This window comes from Symphalangus syndactylus, chromosome 2, assembly GCF_028878055.3.
Source record: "Symphalangus syndactylus isolate Jambi chromosome 2, NHGRI_mSymSyn1-v2.1_pri, whole genome shotgun sequence".
NCBI lineage: Eukaryota > Metazoa > Chordata > Mammalia > Primates > Hylobatidae > Symphalangus > Symphalangus syndactylus.
The window spans coordinates 24,250,027-24,273,528 of NC_072424.2; the positions used below are offsets into that span (position 1 = coordinate 24,250,027).

The 23,502-nt window shown below is 41.0% G+C and overlaps 1 protein-coding gene across 4 annotated transcripts in view; it reads right to left on the minus strand.

Annotated features, from left to right (window-relative positions):
* TDRD1 (tudor domain containing 1) overlaps nucleotides 1–23,502 on the minus strand; it is a 74,590-nt gene that overhangs the window by 23,859 nt on the left and 27,229 nt on the right. For all 4 annotated transcript variants that reach the window (XM_063617468.1, XM_055248538.2, XM_063617467.1 and 1 more), the window contains exon 11: nucleotides 3,512–3,598. In XM_063617468.1, the coding sequence (XP_063473538.1) occupies nucleotides 3,512–3,598 (87 nt within the window). The remainder of the gene's footprint in view (nucleotides 1–3,511; nucleotides 3,599–23,502) is intronic.

Genomic DNA, 23,502 nt, shown 5'->3' on the forward strand with positions numbered 1-23,502 from the left:
CTGACTTCATTGTTTTAAACACAGAAATATGAGAAAATAATTATCTAGATTATAGACCATTAAAGGAAATGGTTCAGAGTCAAACCTATAGGTTGACTCTGAAGACCAAGGGGAGACTGGGATAGACCACAGAATTTGGAGGGAATTTGCTATCTAGGAATGACCTCTCAGAATGTATTACAATGGATTGTTGAAGTTATGTTAGAAATCCCATTGAAATGGATAATTGGCTCAAAACAGTAGCCAAAGTAAATTTAATGATCTAAAGTGTAAAAGTTAAGAGATAGGCTCAAATTAAAAACCATTTCTTAAAATGTTTCCAAAAGAAATCACAACATAAGGAAGAAGGCAAGAGAAAAACTTAATAGCATGCAAAATGAACCATTGTCCTGTTGTTTCACAGCACAGGATGCATAATGGTGGAAAGAGCACTAAACTGGAGTAAGGGGGCTGAGATTCTGGTTCTCTGTCTCCAGGCTTAAGGTAACCCACTGGACCAGTCAGCTTCTGTTTCTTCACGTGTACATAGGTGGAGTGGGAGATCTGGGTAGTTCCATTCAGCTGCATGGGTCCATCATAAGATCCTCCATGAGTTATTGTTTAAGAGGTCCTGCTATGTTGCCCAGGCTGGAGTGTGGTGGCTATTAACAGGTACAATCATGGCATACTGGGGCCTCAAACTCCTGGTCTCCAAGCCCTCCTCCCACCTCAGCCCCCTGAGTAGCTGGGACTAGAGAAGCGAGCCACTGTGCCAGCTTTTAAAAATTATATCTGGCCAGGCGTGGCTCATGCTTGTGATCCCAGCACTTTGGGAGGCCGAGGCAGGCAGTTCACGAGGTCAGGAGATGGAGACCATCCTTGCCAACATGGTGAAGGCAAAAAAATCAGCTGGGCATGGTGGCACGCACCTCCCACCTACTAGTCCCAGCTACTCGGGAGGCTGAAGCAGGAGAATCACTTGAACCCAGGAGGCGGAGGTTGCAGGGAGCTGAGATCGCAGCACTGCACTCTAGCCTGGTGACAGAGCGAGACTCCGCCTCAAAAAAAAAAAAAAAAATTGCATCTTAAACATCTAATGTATGTCAGATGCCATACTAAGCAATGGGGAGAAGTAGTTAAGTAAAAGGCCACAGTCTTTGCATCTAGATATTCTAAATCTTGTAGAAGACAGAAGATGTTCAATCAGGAGCTGCAGTGTCATAAATATCACAAGAGGGTGCACAATCATAATGCCAGGCTGAGTGCAGCTGGGCTTAGGAACACAGGAGGAGGAGAGGGGACAAAAGCATGGTGATGTCACTAGCTCGGTATGCTGACATTAGAGACCAAGTTGTAAAGGCTTAAAGCCAGGCTAGGTCAAGGGGCAGGACAGGAGGACTGATTTAATTGTGTGACAGAGGCACAGCTAAATTTTGAAGAAGGCAGTTTAAAGGGAACTCTTAATATCCCATATCTCATCTTTTCTGACTTCCAAATCTGATTCTCCCATACCCACCAACATTACTTGAATCCAACAAGCTGAATCCAGAGGTGTCTCAAGCCTCCATTCTCTATGTTGGCTTCAGAATCATGTCCAAACCCCTTAACACAGCTCCTGCGACCTTTAATGATCTGCTCTAGCTTACCTCCCCATCCTATACTTCTTCACCAGTGGTCAAATCTAGCCCTACTTATTTTTCAGTTTCTCAGGCCCGATCATGCTTTTTCCCATCTCTAGACCTTAACACATGTTCCTTTTCTTGCAACATACTCCCCACCGGCAGCACCTGGTTATTTCCTGCTGTGTACCATCACTTCCAGATGGCTTCATTGCAAGTCTTAGGTACCCTCCCACCTGTCTCCGTTGCACCCTGCACTTTCTCTATCACACCTAATTTCTCTATCCCATATAATTTCTTCTGCTTGTCTGTACTGGCCTTAGCCTTCATGAAGGCACCTTCACAGTGCCTTAGTGAAGAAGATATTGCTCAGTGGTTTTCTTGTTCCTTCCACTGGATACCTTCATAGCATGAATTTACCTTCATAGCATGATATAACTGATGACTCCCCCTCCTGGAAGCATGTACCCTCTGCTGCTCTGGCAAGGTTTTTCCCATTCTGTTCCCACTTTTCCCATTATAGCTCCTCACTCCATGTTGCAGGCCCCAGCTTCTTCTTCCTCATTCTTCCTCACTCTATTGCACCAGAACTTACGGTTTCAACCATGACTACCACTAGACCTCTAACTGGTTTCCTCCTCCAAATGACAAAGAACTGAAAGCTTTTCATCAGAGCTGTCCCACCAAGATATGTGTTCTCAGGCATATCACATAGGCAAATACTCTAAGAATACAGATAGGGAGATAAACTATGACATTGGAAAATGTTTCAATTGTCCATGAATGATGAGGATTCCTGAGCTAAGAAAATGGTGGTAGGGAAGGAAATAAAAAAGACATACACAAGGGATACTTGGAAAGAAGAATCAAAGACTTGGCAACCAATTAGGGCAAAGGATGGGAGGTAAGAAGGTAGATTTAAGGATGATTCAAGTGTGCTTATGTGACCGGATGTGTCCAACCATGGCACTGTCAATCTAGCAATCACCTCTGGATGAATGAGTAAGAGGCAATGAATTATACCTACTCCTAAAGCAATCGGTATAGGAGCAAAGTAAAGGATCAAAAACATAATACAAAACACAGGTGACTAGGCAATGAGGAAATAAAATACTGAAAGTGAAATTTCTTGGTTCTCGTTTATCTAAATAAACTACAAACACAAGTTTTTACAGAAGTAAAAAATCGTCAGAAACACTGTCCTACTGGAACAGAATTTTACAGCCCTATTAATTACTGGCGGAATACCCAAGAAGGAAGAAAAACAAACTAAGAAATGTGAGCTAAAAAGCCTTAACTTTGCAGGGCGCAGTGACTCACGCCTGTAATCCCAGCACTTAGGGAGGCTGAAGCGGGTAAATCACTCTCAGGTCAGGAGTTCAAGACCAGCTTGGCCAACATGGTGAAACCCTGTCTCTACTAAAAATACAAAAAATTAGCTGGGTGTGCTGGCGGGCGCCTGTAATCCCAGCTCTTCCAGCAGCTGAGGTAGGAGAATCACTTGAACCAGGGAGGCAGAGGTTACAGGGAGCCAACACCATGCCATTGCACTCCAGCTTGGACAACAGGAGTGAAACTCCATCTAAAAAAAAAAAAAAAAAAAAAAAAAAAAAAAAAAAAAAAAAAAAAAAAAAAAAAAGCCCTAACTCTAAAGTGTTATGATATTTAACACTTCATATCTGATGATTACCATGTTAAGGATTCATGTGGAAAATGGACAGAGGAGGAGAACAGGCAGGAAGATTGAGATTAGAAATGATATACTACTAAATATAAAATAGCATATTTAAATCGCTCATAGAATGTTTATCATTAACAAGTCTTAACAGTGCTAAAGTTGTGCCTTTGTTTAGTAGGTAGATGGTCTTCAATAACTGAAGTCGCTATACCACTCAATATCAATCTATACTCACTTCGATCTGCATTTTCCTTCTTAGAATCTTGTCCATTGGGTTTCAAGCCATATCCCATTTCTATAAGCACATGGTCTAAAAGTTTTCCTAAAAAGTGATTAAGAAAATATGCCTCCATTGAGAAACTATACAAAGAATTATGGGAAAAGCATAAAGAAGAAACAAGTCAATCATACAACCCACGTTCATAGCTATTAATAGGCTGGTATATGTTTTGCCAGTTCAGTTCCTATGGGTAAGCTATGGTAATGCCCAGTTTAAAAAACTCAGGCAAAATTACCATAGTCACTTGACAGAATTTTTTCTCTGAAATATAATTTTTAAAATTTTTGTGGGTACATAGTAGGTGTACATATTTATAGGTTACATGAGATGTTTTGAAACAGGCATGCCATGTGAAATAAACACACCACAGAGAAGGAGGTAACCATCCCCTCAAGCATCCTTTGAGTTACAAATCATCCAATTACAGTCTAAGTTACTTTAAAACGTACAATTATTATTGACTACAGTCACCCTATTGTGCTATCGAATAGTAGGTCTTATTCAGTTTTTTTTTTTTTTTCCTATTTTTGGACACTTTTTATTGTTAGTGTTTTTTTTACAACATAACATAAAAATATTGTAAATGTAGTACCATTGTTCAGCGTTCGGTGGCATTAATTACATTCACAATGTTGTACAAATATAACTATTGTCAGTTTCTAAGTCTTTTTCGTCTCTCCAGCTTGAATTCTACACCCATTACGCAATAATTCCCCATTCCTTCTTCCCTGACTTCCTGGTTAACTCTGATCTGCTATTTCTATCAGTTTGCTTATTTTAGATATTTCATATCACTGGGATGATATAATATTTGTCCTTTTGTGTCTGGCTTCTTTCACTTAGCATAGTGTTTTCAAGGCTCATCCGTGCTATAGCATGTATCAGAATTTCATTCTTTTATGGTAGAATATTATTTTGTTTACGTATAGACCACCTTTGCTTTATGCATTCATCCCTTGATGGACACTTGGGTTGTTTCCACCTTTTGGGTATTGTGAATAATGCTGCTATGAATATTGGTGTACAGGTATCTGTTGAGTTCCTATTTTCAATTCTTTTGAGTCTTCTCCTAAAAGTGGAATTTCTGGGTCATATGATAATTCTTTTTTTTTTTTTTTATTATACTTTAGGGTTTTGGGGTACATGTGCACAATGTGCAGGTTACATATGTATCCATGTGCCATGTTGATTTCCTGCACCCATCAACTCGTCATTTAGCATTAGGTGTATCTCCTAACGCTGTCCCTCCCCCCTCCCCCCACCCCACAACAGTCCCCGGAGTGTGATGTTCCCCTTCCTGTGTCCATGAGTTCTCATTGTTCAATTCCCACCTATGAGTGAGAACATGCGGTGTTTCGTTTTTTGTCCTTGCGATAGTTTACTGAGAATGATGTTTTCCAGTTTCATCCATGTCCCTACAAAGGACATGAACTCATCATTTTTATGGCTGCATAGTATTCCATGGTGTATATGTGCCACATTTTCTTAATCCAGTCTACTGTTGTTGGACATTTGGGTTGGTTCCAACTCTTTGCTATTGTGAATAGTGCCGCAATAAACATACGTGTGCATGTGTCTTTATAGCAGCATGATTTATAGTCCTTTGGGTATATACCCAGTAATGGGATGGCTGGGTCAAATGGTATTTCTAGTTCAAGATCCCTGAGGAATCACCACACTGACTTCCACAATGGTTGAACTAGTTTACAGTCCCACCAACAGTGTAAAAGTGTTCCTATTTCTCCACATCCTCTCCAGCACTTGTTGTTTCCTGATTTTTTAATGATGGCCATTCTAACTGGTGTGAGATGGTATCTCACTGTGGTTTTGATTTGCATTTCTCTGATGGCCAGTGATGAGGAGCATTTCTTCATGTGTTTTTTGGCTGCATAAATGTCTTCTTTTGAGAAGTGTCTGTTCATGTCCTTTGCCCACTTTTTGATGGGGTTGTTTGTTTTTTTCTTGTAAATTTGTTTGAGTTCATTGTAGATTCTGGATGTTAGCCCTTTGTCAGATGAGTAGGTTGCAAAAATTTTCTCCCATTGTGTAGGTTGCCTGTTCACTCTGATGGTAGTTTCTTTTGCTGTGCAGAAGCTCTTTAGTTTAATAAGATCCCATTTGTCAATTTTGGCTTTTGTTGCCATTGCCTTTGGTGTTTGACATGAAGTCCTTGCCCACGCCTATGTCCTGAATGGTATTGCCTAGGTTTTCTTGTAGGATTTTAATGGTTTTAGGTCTAACATATAAGTCTTTAATCCATCTTGAATTAATTTTTGTATAAGGTGTAAGGAAGGGATCCAGTTGCAGCTTTCTACATATGGCTAGCCAGTTTTCCCAGCACCATTTATTAAATAGGGAATCCTTTCCCCATTTCTCGTTTTTGTCAGGTTTGTCAAAGATCAGATAGTTGTGGATATGCGGCATCATTTCTGAGGGCTCTGTTCTGTTCCATTGATCTATGTCTCTGTTGTGGTACCAGTACCATGCTGTTTTGGTTACTGTAGCCTTGTAGTATAGTTTAAAGTCAGGTAGTGTGCTGCCTCCAGCTTTGTTCTTTTGGCTTAGGATTGACTTGGCGATGCGGGCTCTTTTTTGGTTCCATATGAACTTTAAAGTAGTTTTTTCCAATTCTGTAAAGAAAGTCATTGGTAGCTTGATGGGGATGGCATTGAATCTATAAATTACCTTGGGCAGTATGGCCATTTTCACGATATTGAGTCTTCCAACCCATGAGCATGGAATGTTCTTCCATTTGTTTGTATCCTCTTTTATTTCACTGAGCAGTGGTTTGTAGTTCTCCTTGAAGAGGTCCTTCACATCCCTTGTAAGTTGGATTCCTAGGTATTTGATTCTCCTTGAAGCAATTGTGAATGGGAGTTCACTCATGATTTGGCTCTCTGTTTGTCTGTTATTGGTGTACAAGAATGCTTGTGATTTTTGTACATTAATTTTGTATCCTGAGACTTTGCTGAAGTTGCTAATCAGCTTAAGGAGATTTTGGGCTGAGACAATGGGGTTTTCTAGATATACAATCATGTTATCTGCAAACAGGGACAATTTGACTTCCTCTTTTCCTAATTGAATACCCTTTATTTCCTTCTCCTGCCTGATTGCTCTGGCCAGAACTTCCAGCACTATGTTGAATAGGAGTGGTGAGAGAGGGCATCCCTGTCTTGTGCCAGTTTTCAGAGGGAATGCTTCCAGTTTTTGCCCATTCAGTATGATATTGGCTGTGGGTTTGTTGTAGATAGCTCTTATTATTTTGAGATACATCCCATCAATACCTAATTTATTGAGTTTTTAGCATGAAGGGTTGTTGAATTTTGTCAAAGGCCTTTTCTGCATCTATTGAGATAATCATGTGGTTTTTGTCTTTGGTTCTGTTTATATGCTGGATTACATTTATTGATTTGCGTATGTTGAACCAGCCTTGCATCCCAGGGATGAAGCCCACTTGATTATGGTGGATAAGTTTTTTGATGTGCTGCTGGATTCGGTTTGCCAGTATTTTATTGAGGATTTTTGCATCAATGTTCATCAAGGATATTGGTCTGAAATTCTCTTTTTTGGTTATGTCTCTGCCAGGCTTTGGTATCAGGACGATGCTGGTTTCGTAAAATGTGTTAGGGAGGATTCCCTCTTTTTCTATCGATTGGAATAGTTTCAGAAGGAATGGTACCAGTTCCTCCTTGTACCTCTGGTAGAATTCAGCTGTGAATCCATCAGGTCCTGGACTCTTTTTGGTTGGTAAGCTATTGATTATTGCCACAATTTCAGAACCTGTTATTGGTCTATTCAGAGATTCAACTTCTTCCTGGTTTAGTCTTGGGAGGGTGTATTTGTCGAGGAATTTATCCATTTCTTCTAGATTTTCTAGTTTATTTGCATAGAGGTGTTTGTAGTATTCTCTGATGGTAGATTGTATTTCTGTGGGATCGGTGGTGATATCCCCTTTTTCGTTTTTTATTGCATCTATTTGATTCTTCTCTCTTTTCTTCTTTATTAGTCTTGCTAGCGGTCTATCAATTTTGATCTTTTCAAAAAACCAGCTCCTGGATTCATTAATTTTTTGAAGGGTTTTTTGTGTCTCTATTTCCTTCAGTTCTGCTCTGATTTTAGTTATTTCTAGCCTTCTGCTAGCTTTTGAATGTGTTTGCTCTTGCTTTTCTAGTTCTTTTAATTATGATGTTAGGGTGTCAATTTTGGATCTTTCCTGCTTTCTCTTGTGGGCATTTAGTGCTATAAATTTCCCTCTACACACTGCTTTGAACGTGTCCCAGAGATTCTGGTATGTTGTGTCTTTGTTCTCGTTGGTTTCAAAGAACATCTTTATTTCTGCCTTCATTTCATTATGTACCCAATAGTCATTCAGGAGCAGGTTGTTCAGTTTCCATGTAGTTGAGAGGTTTTGAGTGAGTTTCTTAATCCTGAGTTCTAGTTTGATTGCACTGTGGTCTGAGAGACAGTTTGCTATAATTTCTGTTCTGTTACATTTGCTGAGGAGAGCTTTACTTCCAACTATGTGGTCAATTTTGGAATAGGTGTGGTGTGGTGCTGAAAAAAATGTATATTCTGTTGACTTGGGGTGCAGAGTTCTGTAGATGTCTATTAGGTCCACTTTATGTAGAGCTGAGTTCAATTCCTGGATATCCTTGTTAACTTTCTGTCTCGTTGATCTGTCTAATGTTGACAGTGGGGTGTTAAAATCTCCCATTATTATTGTGTGGGAGTTTATGTCCGTTTGTAGGTCACTGAGGACTTGCTTTATGAATCTGGGTGCTCCTGTGTTGGGTGCATATATATTTAGGATAGTTAGCTCTTCTTGTTGAATTGATCCCTTTACCATTATGTAATGGCCTTCTTTGTCTCTTTTGATCTTTGTTGGTTTAAAGTCTATTTTATCAGAGACTAGGATTGCAACCCCTGCCTTTTTTTGTTTTCCAGTTGCTTGATAGATCTTCCTCCATCCCTTTATTTTGAGTCTATGTGTGTCTCTGCACATGAGATGGGTTTCCTGAATACAGCACACTGATGGGTCCTGACTCCTTATCCAGTTTGCCAGTCTGTGTCTTTTGATTGGAGCATTTAGCCCATTTACATTTAACGTTAATATTGTTATGTGTGAATCTGATCCTGTCATTATGATGTTAGTTGGTTATTTTGCTCGTTAGTTGCTATAGTTTCTTCCTAGCCTTGATGGTCTTTACAATTTGGCGTGTTTTTGCAGTGGCTGGTACCTGTTGTTCCTTTCCATGTTTAGTGCTTCCTTCAGGAGCTCTTTTAGGGCAGGCCTGGTGGTGACAAAATCACTCAGCATTTGCTTGTCTGTAAAGTATTTTATTTCTCCTTCACTTATGAAGCTTAGTTTGGCGGGATAGGAAATTCTGGGTTGAAAATTCTTTTCTTTGAGGGGTGGAGCCAAGATGGCTGAATAGGAACAGCTCCGGTCTCCAGCTCCCAGCCCCAGCGACACAGAAGACGGGTGATTTCTGCATTTCTGCTTGAGGTACCGGTTTCATCTCACTAGGGAGTGCCTAACAGTGGGTTCAGGACAGTCGGTGAAGCGCACTGTGCGCGAGCCAAAGCAGGGCGAGGCATTGCCTCACTCGGGAAGCGCAAGGGGTCAGGGAGTTCCCTTTCCTAGTCAAAGAAAGGGGCAACAGACGGCACCTGGAATATCGGGTCAGTCCCGTGCTAATACTGCGCTTTTCCAATGGGCCTGGAAAACGGCACACTAGGAGATTGTGTCCCGCACCTGGCTCGGAGGGTCCTATGCCCACAGAGTCTTGCTGATTGCTAGCACAGCAGTCTGAGATCACGCTGCAAGGCGGCAACGAGGCTGGGGGAGGGGCGCCCGCCATTGCCCAGGCTTGCTTAGGTAAACAAAGCAGCCAGGAAGCTCGAACTGGGTGGAGCCCACCACAGCTCAAGGAGGCCTGCCTGCCTCTGTAGGCTCCACCTCTGGGGGCAGGGCACAGACAACCAAAAACTCAGTGAGAACCTCCACAGCCTTAAATGTCCCTGTCTGACTGACAGCTTTGAAGAGAGTAGTGGTTCTCCCAGCACGCAGCTGGAGATCTGAGAACCTACAGACTGCCTCCTAAAGTGGGTCCCTCACCCCTGAGCAGCCTAACTGGGAGGCACCCCCCAGTAGGGACAGACTGACACCTCATTCAACCGGGTACTCCTCTGAGACAAAACTTTCAGAGGAACTATCAGATAGCTGAATTTGTGGTCTCACGAAAATCCGCTGTTCTGCAGCCACCGGTGCTGACACCCAGCCAAACAGGGTCTGGAGTGGACCTCTAGTAAACTCCAACAGACCTGCAGCTGAGGGTCTTGTCTGGTAGAAGGAAAATTAACAAACAGAAAGGACATCCACACCAAAAACCCATCTGTACATCACCATCATCGAAGACAAAAAGTAGACAAAACCACAAAGATGGGGAAAAAACAGACCAAAAAAACTGGAAACTCTAAAAAACAGAGCACCTCTCCTCCTCCAAAGGAACGCAGTTCCTCACCAGCAACGGAACAAAGCTGGATGGAGGATGACTTTGATGAGTTGAGAGAAGAAGGCTTCAGACGATCAAACTACTCTGAGCTACGGGAGGAAATTCAAAACAATAGCAAAGAAGTTAAAAACTTTGAAAAAAAATTAGAAGAATGGGTAACTAGAATAACCAATGGAGAGAAGGGCTTAAAGGAGCTGATGGAGCTGAAAGCCAAGTTTCGAGAACTACGCGAAGAATGCAGAAGCCTCAGTAGCAGATGCGATCAACTGGAAGAAAGGGTATCGCTGATAGAAGATGAAATGAATGAAATGAAGAGAGAAGGGAAGTTTAGAGAAAAAAGAATAAAAAGAAATGAACAAAGCCTCCAAGAAATTTGGGACTATGTGAAAAGACCAAACCTACGTCTGATTGGTGTACCTGAAAATGATGGGGAGAATGGAACCAAGTTGGAAAACACTCTGCAAGATATTATCCAGGAGAACTTCCCCAATCTAGCAAGGCAGGCCAGCATTCAGATTCAGGAAATACAGAGAACGCCACAAAGATACTCCTCAAGAAGGGCAACTCCAAGACACATAATTGTCAGATTCACCAAAGTTGAAATGAAGGAAAAAATGTTAAGGGCAGCCAGAGAGAAAGGTCGGGTTACCCACAAAGGGAAGCCCATCAGACTAACAGCTGATCTCTCAGCAGAAACTCTACAAGCCAGAAGAGAGTGGGGGCCGATATTCAACATTCTTAAAGAAAAGAATTTTCAACCCAGAATTTCCTATCCCACCAAACTAAGCTTCATAAGTGAAGGAGAAATAAAATACTTTACAGACAAGCAAACGCTGAGTGATTTTGTCACCACCAGGCCTGCCCTAAAAGAGCTCCTGAAGGAAGCACTAAACATGGAAAGGAACAACCGGTACCAGCCCCTGCAAAAACATGCCAAATTGTAAAGACCATCGAGGCTAGGAAGAAACTATAGCAACTAACGAGCAAAATAACCAACTAACATCATAATGACAGGATCAGATTCACACATAACAATATTCACGTTAAATGTAAATGGGCTAAATGCTCCAATCAAAAGACATAGACTGGCAAACTGGATAAGGAGTTAGGACCCATCAGTGTGCTGTATTCAGGAAACCCATCTCACGTGCAGAGACACACATAGACTCAAAATAAAGGGATGGAGGAAGATCTAGACACACATAGACTCAAAATAAAGAGATGGAGGAAGATCTATCAAGCAACTGGAAAACAAAAAAAGGCAGGGGTTGCAATCCTAGTCTCTGATAAAATAGACTTTAAACCAACAAAGATCAAAAGAGACAAAGAAGGCCATTACATAATGGTAAAGGGATCAATTCAACAAGAAGAGCTAACTATCCTAAATATATATGCACCCAACACAGGAGCATCCAGATTCATAAAGCAAGTCCTCAGTGACCTACAAAGGGACTTAAACTCCCACACAATAATAATGGGAGATTTTAACACCCCACTGTCAGCATTAGACAGATCAACGAGACAGAAAGTTAACAAGGATATCCAGGAATTGAACTCAGCTCTACATAAAGTGGACCTCATAGACATCTACAGAACTCTCCACACCAAATCAACAGAATATACATTTTTTTCAGCACCACACCACACCTATTCCAAAATCGACCACATAGTTGGAAGTAAAGCTCTTCTCAGCAAATGTAAAAGAACAGAGATTATAACAAACTGTCTCTCAGACCACAGTGCAATCAAACTAGAACTCAGGATTAAGAAACTCACTCAAAACCGCTCAACTACATGGAAACTGAACAACCTGCTCCTGAATGACTATTGGGTACATAATGAAATGAAGGCAGAAATAAAGATGTTCTTTGAAACCAACGAGAACAAAGACACAACATACCAGAATCTCTGGGACACGTTCAAAGCAGTGTGTAGAGGGAAATTTATAGCACTAAATGCCCACAAGAGAAAGCAGGAAAGATCCAAAATTGACACCCTAACATTACAATTAAAAGAACTAGAAAAGCAAGAGCAAACACATTCAAAAGCTAGCAGAAGGCTAGAAATAACTAAAATCAGAGCAGAACTGAAGGAAATAGAGACACAAAAAACCCTTCAAAAAATTAATGAATCCAGGAGCTGGTTTTTTGAAAAGATCAACAAAATTGATGGACTGCTAGCAAGACTAATAAAGAAGAAAAGAGAGAAGAATCAAATAGATGCAATAAAAAACGAAAAAGGGGATATCACCACCGATCCCACAGAAATACAATCTACCATCAGAGAATACTACAAACACCTCTATGCAAATAAACTAGAAAATCTAGAAGAAATGGATAAATTCCTCGACAAATACACCCTCCCAAGACTAAACCAGGAAGAAGTTGAATCTCTGAATAGACCAATAACAGGTTCTGAAATTGTGGCAATAATCAATAGCTTACCAACCAAAAAGAGTCCAGGACCTGATGGATTCACAGCTGAATTCTACCAGAGGTACAAGGAGGAACTGGTACCATTCCTTCTGAAACTATTCCAATCGATAGAAAAAGAGGGAATCCTCCCTAACACATTTTACGAAGCCAGCATCGTCCTGATACCAAAACCTGGCAGAGACATAACCAAAAAAGAGAATTTCAGACCAATATCCTTGATGAACATTGATGCAAAAATCCTCAATAAAATACTGGCAAACCGAATCCAGCAGCACATCAAAAAGCTTATCCACCATGATCAAGTGGGCTTCATCCCTGGGATGCAAGGCTGGTTCAACATACGCAAATCAATAAATGTAATCCAGCATATAAACAGAACCAAAGACAAAAACCACATGATTATCTCAATAGATGCAGAAAAGGCCTTTGACAAAATTCAACAACCCTTCATGCTAAAAACTCTCAATAAATTAGGTATTGATGGGACGTATCTCAAAATAATAAGAGCTATCTACAACAAACCCACAGCCAATATCATACTGAATGGGCAAAAACTGGAAGCATTCCCTCTGAAAACTGGCACAAGACAGGGATGCCCTCTCTCACCACTCCTATTCAACATAGTGCTGGAAGTTCTGGCCAGAGCAATCAGGCAGGAGAAGGAAATAAAGGGTATTCAATTAGGAAAAGAGGAAGTCAAATTGTCCCTGTTTGCAGATGACATGATTGTATATCTAGAAAACCCCATTGTCTCAGCCCAAAATCTCCTTAAGCTGATTAGCAACTTCAGCAAAGTCTCAGGATACAAAATTAATGTACAAAAATCACAAGCATTCTTGTACACCAATAACAGACAAACAGAGAGCCAAATCATGAGTGAACTCCCATTCACAATTGCTTCAAAGAGAATAAAATACCTAGGAATCCAACTTACAAGGGATGTGAAGGACCTCTTCAAGGAGAACTACAAACCACTGCTCAATGAAATAAAAGAGGATACAAACAAATGGAAGAACATTCCATGCTCATGGGTTGGAAGAATCAATATCGTGAAAATGGCCATACTGCCCAAGGTAATTTATAGATTCAATGCCATCCCCATCAAGCTACCAATGACTTTCTTCACAGAATTGGAAAAAACTACTTTAAAGTTCATATGGAACCAAAAAAGAGCCCGCATCGCCAAGTCAATCCTAAGCCAAAAGAACAAAGCTGGAGGCAGCACACTACCTGACTTTAAACTATACTACAAGGCTACAGTAACCAAAACAGCATGGTACTGGTACCACAACAGAGACATAGATCAATGGAACAGAACAGAGCCCTCAGAAATGATGCCGCATAGCTACAACTATCTGATCTTTGACAAACCTGACAAAAACAAGAAATGGGGAAAGGATTCCCTATTTAATAAATGGTGCTGGGAAAACTGGCTAGCCATATGTAGAAAGCTGCAACTGGATCCCTTCCTTACACCTTATACAAAAATTAATTCAAGATGGATTAAAGACTTATATGTTAGACCTAAAACCATTAAAATCCTACAAGAAAACCTAGGCAATACCATTCAGGACATAGGCGTGGGCAAGGACTTCATGTCTAAAACACCAAAAGCAATGGCAACAAAAGCCAAAATCGACAAATGGGATCTCATTAAACTAAAGAGCTTCTGCACAGCAAAAGAAACTATCATCAGAGTTAACAGGCAACCTACACAATGGGAGAAAATTTTTGCAACCTACTCATCTGACAAAGGGCTAATATCCAGAATCTACAATGAACTCAAACAAATTTACAAGAAAAAAACAAACAACCCCATCAAAAAGTGGGCAGAGGACATGAACAGACACTTCTCAAAAGAAGACATTTATGCAGCCAAAAAACACATGAAGAAATGCTCCTCATCACTGGCCATCAGAGAAATGCAAATCAAAACCACAGTGAGATACCATCTCACACCAGTTAGAATGGCCATCATTAAAAAATCAGGAAACAACAGGTGCTGGAGAGGATGTGGAGAAATAGGAACACTTTTACACTGTTGGTGGGACTGTAAACTAGTTCAACCATTGTGGAAGTCAGTGTGGCGATTCCTCAGGGATCTAGAACTAGAAATACCATTTGACCCAGCCATCCCATTACTGGGTATATACCCAAAGGACTATAAATCATGCTGCTATAAAGACACATGCACACGTATGTTTATTGCGGCACTATTCACAATAGCAAAGAGTTGGAACCAACCCAAATGTCCAACAACGATAGACTGGATTAAGAAAATGTGGCACATATACACCATGGAATACTATGCAGCCATAAAAAATGATGAGTTCGTGTCCTTTGTAGGGAAATGGATGAAACTGGAAAACATCATTTCAGTAAACTATCGCAAGGACAAAAAACCAAACACCGCATGTTCTCACTCATAGGTGGGAATTGAACAATGAGAACTCATGGACACAGGAAGGGGAACATCACGCTCCGGGGACTGTTGTGGGGTGGGGGGAGGGGGGAGGGACAGCATTAGGAGATACACCTAATGCTAAATGACGAGTTAGGAGGGTGGAGCCAAGATGGCCGAATAGGAACAGCTCCGGTCTCCAGCTCCCAGCCCCAGCGACACAGAAGACGGGTGATTTCTGCATTTCTGCTTGAGGTACCGGTTTCATCTCACTAGGGAGTGCCTAACAGTGGGTTCAGGACAGTCGGTGAAGCGCACTGTGCGCGAGCCAAAGCAGGGCGAGGCATTGCCTCACTCGGGAAGCGCAAGGGGTCAGGGAGTTCCCTTTCCTAGTCAAAGAAAGGGGAAACAGATGGCACCTGGAATATCGGGTCAGTCCCGTCCTAATACTGCGCTTTTCCAATGGGCCTGGAAAACGGCACACTAGGAGATTGTGTCCCGCACCTGGCTCGGAGGGTCCTATGCCCACAGAGTCTTGCTGATTGCTAGCACAGCAGTCTGAGATCACGCTGCAAGGGGGCAATGAGGCTGGGGGAGGGGCGCCCGCCATTGCCCAGGCTTGCTTAGGTAAACAAAGCAGCCAGGAAGCTCGAACTGGGTGGAGCCCACCACAGCTCAAGGAGGCCCGCCTGCCTCTGTAGGCTCCACCTCTGGGGGCAGGGCACAGACAACCAAAAACTCAGTGAGAACCTCCACAGCCTTATATGTCCCTGTCTGACTGACAGCTTTGAAGAGAGTAGTGGTTCTCCCAGCACGCAGCTGGAGATCTGAGAACGGACAGACTGCCTCCTAAAGTGGGTCCCTCACCCCTGAGCAGCCTAACTGGGAGGCACCCCCCCAGTGGGACAGACTGACACCTCATTCAACCGGGTACTCCTCTGAGACAAAACTTTCAGAGGAACTATCAGACAGCTGAATTTGTGGTCTCACGAAAATCCGCTGTTCTGCAGCCACCGGTGCTGACACCCAGCCAAACAGGGTCTGGAGTGGACCTCTAGTAAACTCCAACAGACCTGCAGCTGAGGGTCTTGTCTGGTAGAAGGAAAATTAACAAACAGAAAGGACATCCACACCAAAAACCCATCTGTACATCACCATCATCGAAGACAAAAAGTAGACAAAACCACAAAGATGGGGAAAAAACAGACCAAAAAAACTGGAAACTCTAAAAAACAGAGCACCTCTCCTCCTCCAAAGGAACGCAGTTCCTCACCAGCAACGGAACAAAGCTGGATGGAGGATGACTTTGATGAGTTGAGAGAAGAAGGCTTCAGACGATCAAACTACTCTGAGCTACGAGAGGAAATTCAAAACAATAGCAAAGAAGTTAAAAACTTTGAAAAAAAATTAGAAGAATGGATAACTAGAATAACCAATGGAGAGAAGGGCTTAAAGGAGATGATGGAGCTGAAAGCCAAGTTTCGAGAACTACGCGAAGAATGCAGAAGCCTCAGTAGCAGATGCGATCAACTGGAAGAAAGGGTATCGCTGATAGAAGATGAAATGAATGAAATGAAGAGAGAAGGGAAGTTTAGAGAAAAAAGAATAAAAAGAAATGAACAAAGCCTCCAAGAAATTTGGGACTATGTGAAAAGACCAAACCTACGTCTGATTGGTGTACCTGAAAATGATGGGGAGAATGGAACCAAGTTGGAAAACACTCTGCAAGATATTATCCAGGAGAACTTCCCCAATCTAGCAAGGCAGGCCAGCATTCAGATTCAGGAAACACAGAGAACGCCACAAAGATACTCCTCGAGAAGGGCAACTCCAAGACACATAATTGTCAGATTCACCAAAGTTGAAATGAAGGAAAAAATGTTTAGGGCAGCCAGAGAGAAAGGTCGGGTTACCCACAAAGGGAAGCCCATCAGACTAACAGCTGATCTCTCAGCAGAAACTCTACAAGCCAGAAGAGAGTGGGGGCCGATATTCAACATTCTTAAAGAAAAGAATTTTCAACCCAGAATTTCCTATCCCGCCAAACTAAGCTTCATAAGTGAAGGAGAAATAAAATACTTTACAGACAAGCAAACGCTGAGTGATTTTGTCACCACCAGGCCTGCCCTAAAAGAGCTCCTGAAGGAAGCACTAAACATGGAAAGGAACAACCGCTACCAGCCCCTGCAAAAACATGCCAAATTGTAAAGACCATCGAGGCTAGGAAGAAACTATAGCAACTAACGAGCAAAATAACCAACTAACATCATAATGACAGGATCAGATTCACACATAACAATATTCACGTTAAATGTAAATGGGCTAAATGCTCCAATCAAAAGACACAGACTGGCAAACTGGATAAGGAGTCAGGACCCATCAGTGTGCTGTATTCAGGAAACCCATCTCACGTGCAGAGACACACATAGACTCAAAATAAAGGGATGGAGGAAGATCTATCAAGCAACTGGAAAACAAAAAAAGGCAGGGATTGCAATCCTAGTCTCTGATAAAATAGACTTTAAACCAACAAAGATCAAAAGAGACAAAGAAGGCCATTACATAATGGTAAAGGGATCAATTCAACAAGAAGAGCTAACTATCCTAAATATATATGCACCCAACACAGGAGCACCCAGATTCATAAAGCAAGTCCTCAGTGACCTACAAAGGGACTTAAACTCCCACACAATAATAATGGGAGATTTTAACACCCAACTGTCAGCATTAGACAGATCAACGAGACAGAAAGTTAACAAGGATATCCAGGAATTGAACTCAGCTCTACATAAAGTGGACCTAATAGACATCTACAGAACTCTCCACCCCAAATCAACAGAATATACATTTTTTTCAGCACCACACCACACCTATTCCAAAATTGACCACATAGTTGGAAGTAAAGCTCTTCTCAGCAAATGTAAAAGAACAGAGATTATAACAAACTGTCTCTCAGACCACAGTGCAATCAAACTAGAACTCAGGATTAAGAAACTCAGTCAAAACCGCTCAACTACATGGAAACTCAACAACCTGCTCCTGAATGACTATTGGGTACATAATGAAATGAAGGCAGAAATAAAGATGTTCTTTGAAACCAATGAGAACAAAGACACAACATACCAGAATCTCTGGGACACGTTCAAAGCAGTGTGTAGAGGGAAATTTATAGCACTAAATGCCCACAAGAGAAAGCAGGAAAGATCCAAAATTGACACCCTAACATCACAATTAAAAGAACTAGAAAAGCAAGAGCAAACACATTCAAAAGCTAGCAGAAGGCTAGAAATAACTAAAATCAGAGCAGAACTGGAGGAAATAGAGACACAAAAAACCCTTCAAAAAATTAATGAATCTAGGAGCTGGTTTTTTGAAAAGATCAACAAAATTGATGGACTGCTAGCAAGACTAATAAAGAAGAAAAGAGAGAAGAATCAAATAGATGCAATAAAAAACGAAAAAGGGGATATCACCACCGATCCCACAGAAATACAATCTACCATCAGAGAATACTACAAACACCTCTATGCAAATAAACTAGAAAATCTGGAAGAAATGGATAAATTCCTCGACAAATACACCCTCCCAAGACTAAACCAGGAAGAAGTTGAATCTCTGAATAGACCAATAACAGGTTCTGAAATTGTGGCAATAATCAATAGCTTACCAACCAAAAAGAGTCCAGGACCTGATGGATTCACAGCTGAATTCTACCAGAGGTACAAGGAGGAACTGGTACCATTCCTTCTGAAACTATTCCAATCGATAGAAAAAGAGGGAATCCTCCCTAACACATTTTACGAAGCCAGCATCGTCCTGATACCAAAACCTGGCAGAGACATAACCAAAAAAGAGAATTTCAGACCAATATCCTTGATGAACATTGATGCAAAAATCCTCAATAAAATACTGGCAAACCGAATCCAGCAGCACATCAAAAAGCTTATCCACCATAATCAAGTGGGCTTCATCCCTGGGATGCAAGGCTGGTTCAACATACGCAAATCAATAAATGTAATCCAGCATATAAACAGAACCAAAGACAAAAACCACATGATTATCTCAATAGATGCAGAAAAGGCCTTTGACAAAATTCAACAACCCTTCATGCTAAAAACTCTCAATAAATTAGGTATTGATGGGACGTATCTCAAAATAATAAGAGCTATCTACAACAAACCCACAGCCAATATCATACTGAATGGGCAAAAACTGGAAGCATTCCCTCTGAAAACTGGCACAAGACAGGGATGCCCTCTCTCACCGCTACTATTCAACATAGTGCTGGAAGTTCTGGCCAGAGCAATCAGGCAGGAGAAGGAAATAAAGGGTATTCAATTAGGAAAAGAGGAAGTCAAATTGTCCCTGTTTGCAGATGACATGATTGTATATCTAGAAAACCCCATTGTCTCAGCCCAAAATCTCCTTAAGCTGATTAGCAACTTCAGCAAAGTCTCAGGATACAAAATTAATGTACAAAAATCACAAGCATTCTTGTACACCAATAACAGACAAACAGAGAGCCAAATCATGAGTGAACTCCCATTCACAATTGCTTCAAAGAGAATAAAATACCTAGGAATCCAACTTACCAGGGATGTGAAGGACCTCTTCAAGGAGAACTACAAACCACTGCTCAATGAAATAAAAGAGGATACAAACAAATGGAAGAACATTCCATGCTCATGGGTTGGAAGAATCAATATCGTGAAAATGGCCATACTGCCCAAGGTAATTTATAGATTCAATGCCATCCCCATCAAGCTACCAATGACTTTCTTCACAGAATTGGAAAAAACTACTTTAAAGTTCATATGGAACCAAAAAAGAGCCCGCATCGCCAAGTCAATCCTAAGCCAAAAGAACAAAGCTGGAGGCATCACGCTACCTGACTTTAAACTATACTACAAGGCTACAGTAACCAAAACAGCATGGTACTGGTACCACAACAGAGACATAGATCAATGGAACAGAACAGAGCCCTCAGAAATGATGCCACATAGCTACAACTATCTGATCTTTGACAAACCTGACAAAAACAAGAAATGGGGAAAGGATTCCCTATTTAATAAATGGTGCTGGGAAAACTGGCTAGCCATATGTAGAAAGCTGCAACTGGATCCCTTCCTTACACCTTATACAAAAATTAATTCAAGATGGATTAAAGACTTATATGTTAGACCTAAAACCATTAAAATCCTACAAGAAAACCTAGGCAATACCATTCAGGACATAGGCGTGGGCAAGGACTTCATGTCTAAAACACCAAAAGCAATGGCAACAAAAGCCAAAATCGACAAATGGGATCTCATTAAACTAAAGAGCTTCTGCACAGCAAAAGAAACTATCATCAGAGTTAACAGGCAACCTACACAATGGGAGAAAATTTTTGCAACCTACTCATCTGACAAAGGGCTAATATCCAGAATCTACAATGAACTCAAACAAATTTACAAGAAAAAAACAAACAACCCCATCAAAAAGTGGGCAGAGGACATGAACAGACACTTCTCAAAAGAAGACATTTATGCAGCCAAAAAACACATGAAGAAATGTTCCTCATCACTGGCCATCAGAGAAATGCAAATCAAAACCACAGTGAGATACCATCTCACACCAGTTAGAATGGCCATCATTAAAAAATCAGGAAACAACAGGTGCTGGAGAGGATGTGGAGAAATAGGAACACTTTTACACTGTTGGTGGGACTGTAAACTAGTTCAACCATTGTGGAAGTCAGTGTGGCGATTCCTCAGGGATCTAGAACTAGAAATACCATTTGACCCAGCCATCCCATTACTGGGTATATACCCAAAGGACTATAAATCATGCTGCTATAAAGACACATGCACACGTATGTTTATTGCGGCACTATTCACAATAGCAAAGAGTTGGAACCAACCCAAATGTCCAACAACGATAGACTGGATTAAGAAAATGTGGCACATATACACCATGGAATACTATGCAGCCATAAAAAATGATGAGTTCGTGTCCTTTGTAGGGACATGGATGAAACTGGAAAACATCATTTCAGTAAACTATCGCAAGGACAAAAAACCAAACACCGCATGTTCTCACTCATAGGTGGGAATTGAACAATGAGAACTCATGGACACAGGAAGGGGAACATCACGCTCCGGGGACTGTTGTGGGGTGGGGGGAGAGGGGAGGGACAGCATTAGGAGATACACCTAATGCTAAATGACGAGTTAATGGGTGCAGGAAATCAACATGGCACATGGATACATATGTAGCAAACCTGCACATTGTGCACATGTACCCTAAAACCCTAAAGTATAATAAAAAAAAAAAAAAAAAAAAAGAAAATTAATAGAGGCCACAGACTGAGAGAGAAGATTTGCAAAACTACATTTCATAAAAGACTTCTATTCAGAATATATAAAGCACTCTAACAACGCAATAATAAGACCACATTTTAAAATCACAAAAGATTTGAATGGATACTTCCCCGAAGATGACATACACATGGCAGAAAAGCACATTTTAAAATGCTCAAAATCATTAGTCATTAGGGAAATGCAAACTTAAAACACAATGAAAGACACCACTATGAAATTATTGAAATGGCTAAAATCAAACAGACTGACACTACCAAGTGTTGACAAGGAAGCAGAGAAACTGGAAACCGCACACATTGTTGGTGAGAATAAAATGCCATGGTCTGTTTAGAAAACAGTTTAGCAGCTGAGCAAAATGTTTCCATATGACTCAGCAATTTCACCTTGAGCAATTTCACTCTGAGTAATCTACTAAAGAGAAATGAAAATATGTCCACAAGAAAATTGTTCATACTAGCATTATTTGTAATAGCTGGACGCTGAAAACCATCCAAACTGCTATGAATTAGTGAAAGGATTAACCAAATCTTGTATTCATACAATGGAATAAATAAAAAGGAACAAACTACTGATAACATTCAACAACAAGGCTAGACCTCAAAACACCTGTGCCACTTGAAAGTAGCCAGAGAGTAATGGCTATGTATTATATAATTTCATTTATAGAAAATGACTAGAAAAGGGAAACTATATAACAGAAAAAAAGATTGATGGATGCATGAAACTGGGTAGACTGCAAAAATCCACACAGGAACTTTCAGGATGATGAAAATGTTTTAAAACTGGATAATGGTAATGATTGCATAACTGTGTGAATTTACCTACACTTGTATAACTTCTATCCACTTACAGTGAGTGCATTTCATGATATTTAAATCATTCCTCAATAAAAGTTCTTAAAAACAAAACAAAACAAAAAAAAAAAAAAAAAATGACGAGTTAATGGGTGCAGGAAATCAACATGGCACATGGATACATATGTAACAAACCTGCACATTGTGCACATGTACCCTAAAACCCTAAAGTATAATAAAAAAAAATAAATAAAAAAAAAAAAAAAGAAAATTCTTTTCTTTAAGAATGTTGAATATCGGCCCCCACTCTCTTCTGGCTTGTAGAGTTTCTGCTGAGAGATCAGCTGTTAGTCTGATGGGCTTCCCTTTGTGGGTAACCCGACCTTTCTCTCTGGCTGCCCTGAACATTTTTTCCTTCATTTCAACTTTGGTGAATCTGACAATTATGTGTCTTGGAGTTGCTCTTCTCGAGGAGTATCTTTGTGGCGTTCTCTGTATTTCCTGAATCTGAATGCTGGCCTGCCTTGCTAGATTGGGGAAGTTCTCCTGGATAATATCTTGCAGAGTGTTTTCCAACTTGGTTCCATTCTCCCCATCATTTTCAGGTACACCAATCAGACATAGGTTTGGTCTTTTCACATAGTCCCAAATTTCTTGGAGGCTTTGTTCATTTCTTTTTATTCTTTTTTCTCTAAACTTCCCTTCTCTCTTCATTCATTTCATCTTCCATCAGCGATACCCTTTCTTCCAGTTGATCGCATCTGCTACTGAGGCTTCTGCAATCTTCGCGTAGTTCTCGAAACTTGGCTTTCAGCTCCATCAGCTCCTTTAAGCCCTTCTCTCCATTGGTTATTCTAGTTATCCACTCTTCTAATTTTTTTTTTCAAAGTTTTTAACTTCTTTGCTATTGTTTTGAATTTCCTCCCGTAGCTCAGAGTAGTTTGATCGTCTGAAGCCTTCTTCTCTCAACTCGCCAAAGTCATCCTCCATCCAGCTTTGTTCCGTTGCTGGTGAGGAACTGCATTCCTTTGGAGGAGGAGAGGTACTCTGTTTTTTAGAGTTTCCAGTTTTTTTGCTCTGTTTTTTTCCCCATCTTTGTGGTTTTATCTACTTTTTGTCTTTGATGATGGTGATGTACAGATGGGTTTTTGGTGTGGATGTCCTTTCTGTTTGTTAGTTTTCCTTCTACCAGACAGGACCCGCAGCTGCAGGTCTGTTGGAGTTTACTAGAGGTCCACTCCAGACCCTGTTTGGCTGGTGTCAGCACTGGTGGCTGCAGAACAGTGGATTTTCATGAGACCACAAATTCAGCTGTCTGATAGTTCCTCTGAAAGTTTTGTCTCAGAGGAGTACCTGGCTGAATGAGGTGTCAGTCTGTCCCTACTGGGTGGATGCCTCCCAGTTAGGCTGCTCAGGGGTGAGGGACCCACTTTAGGAGG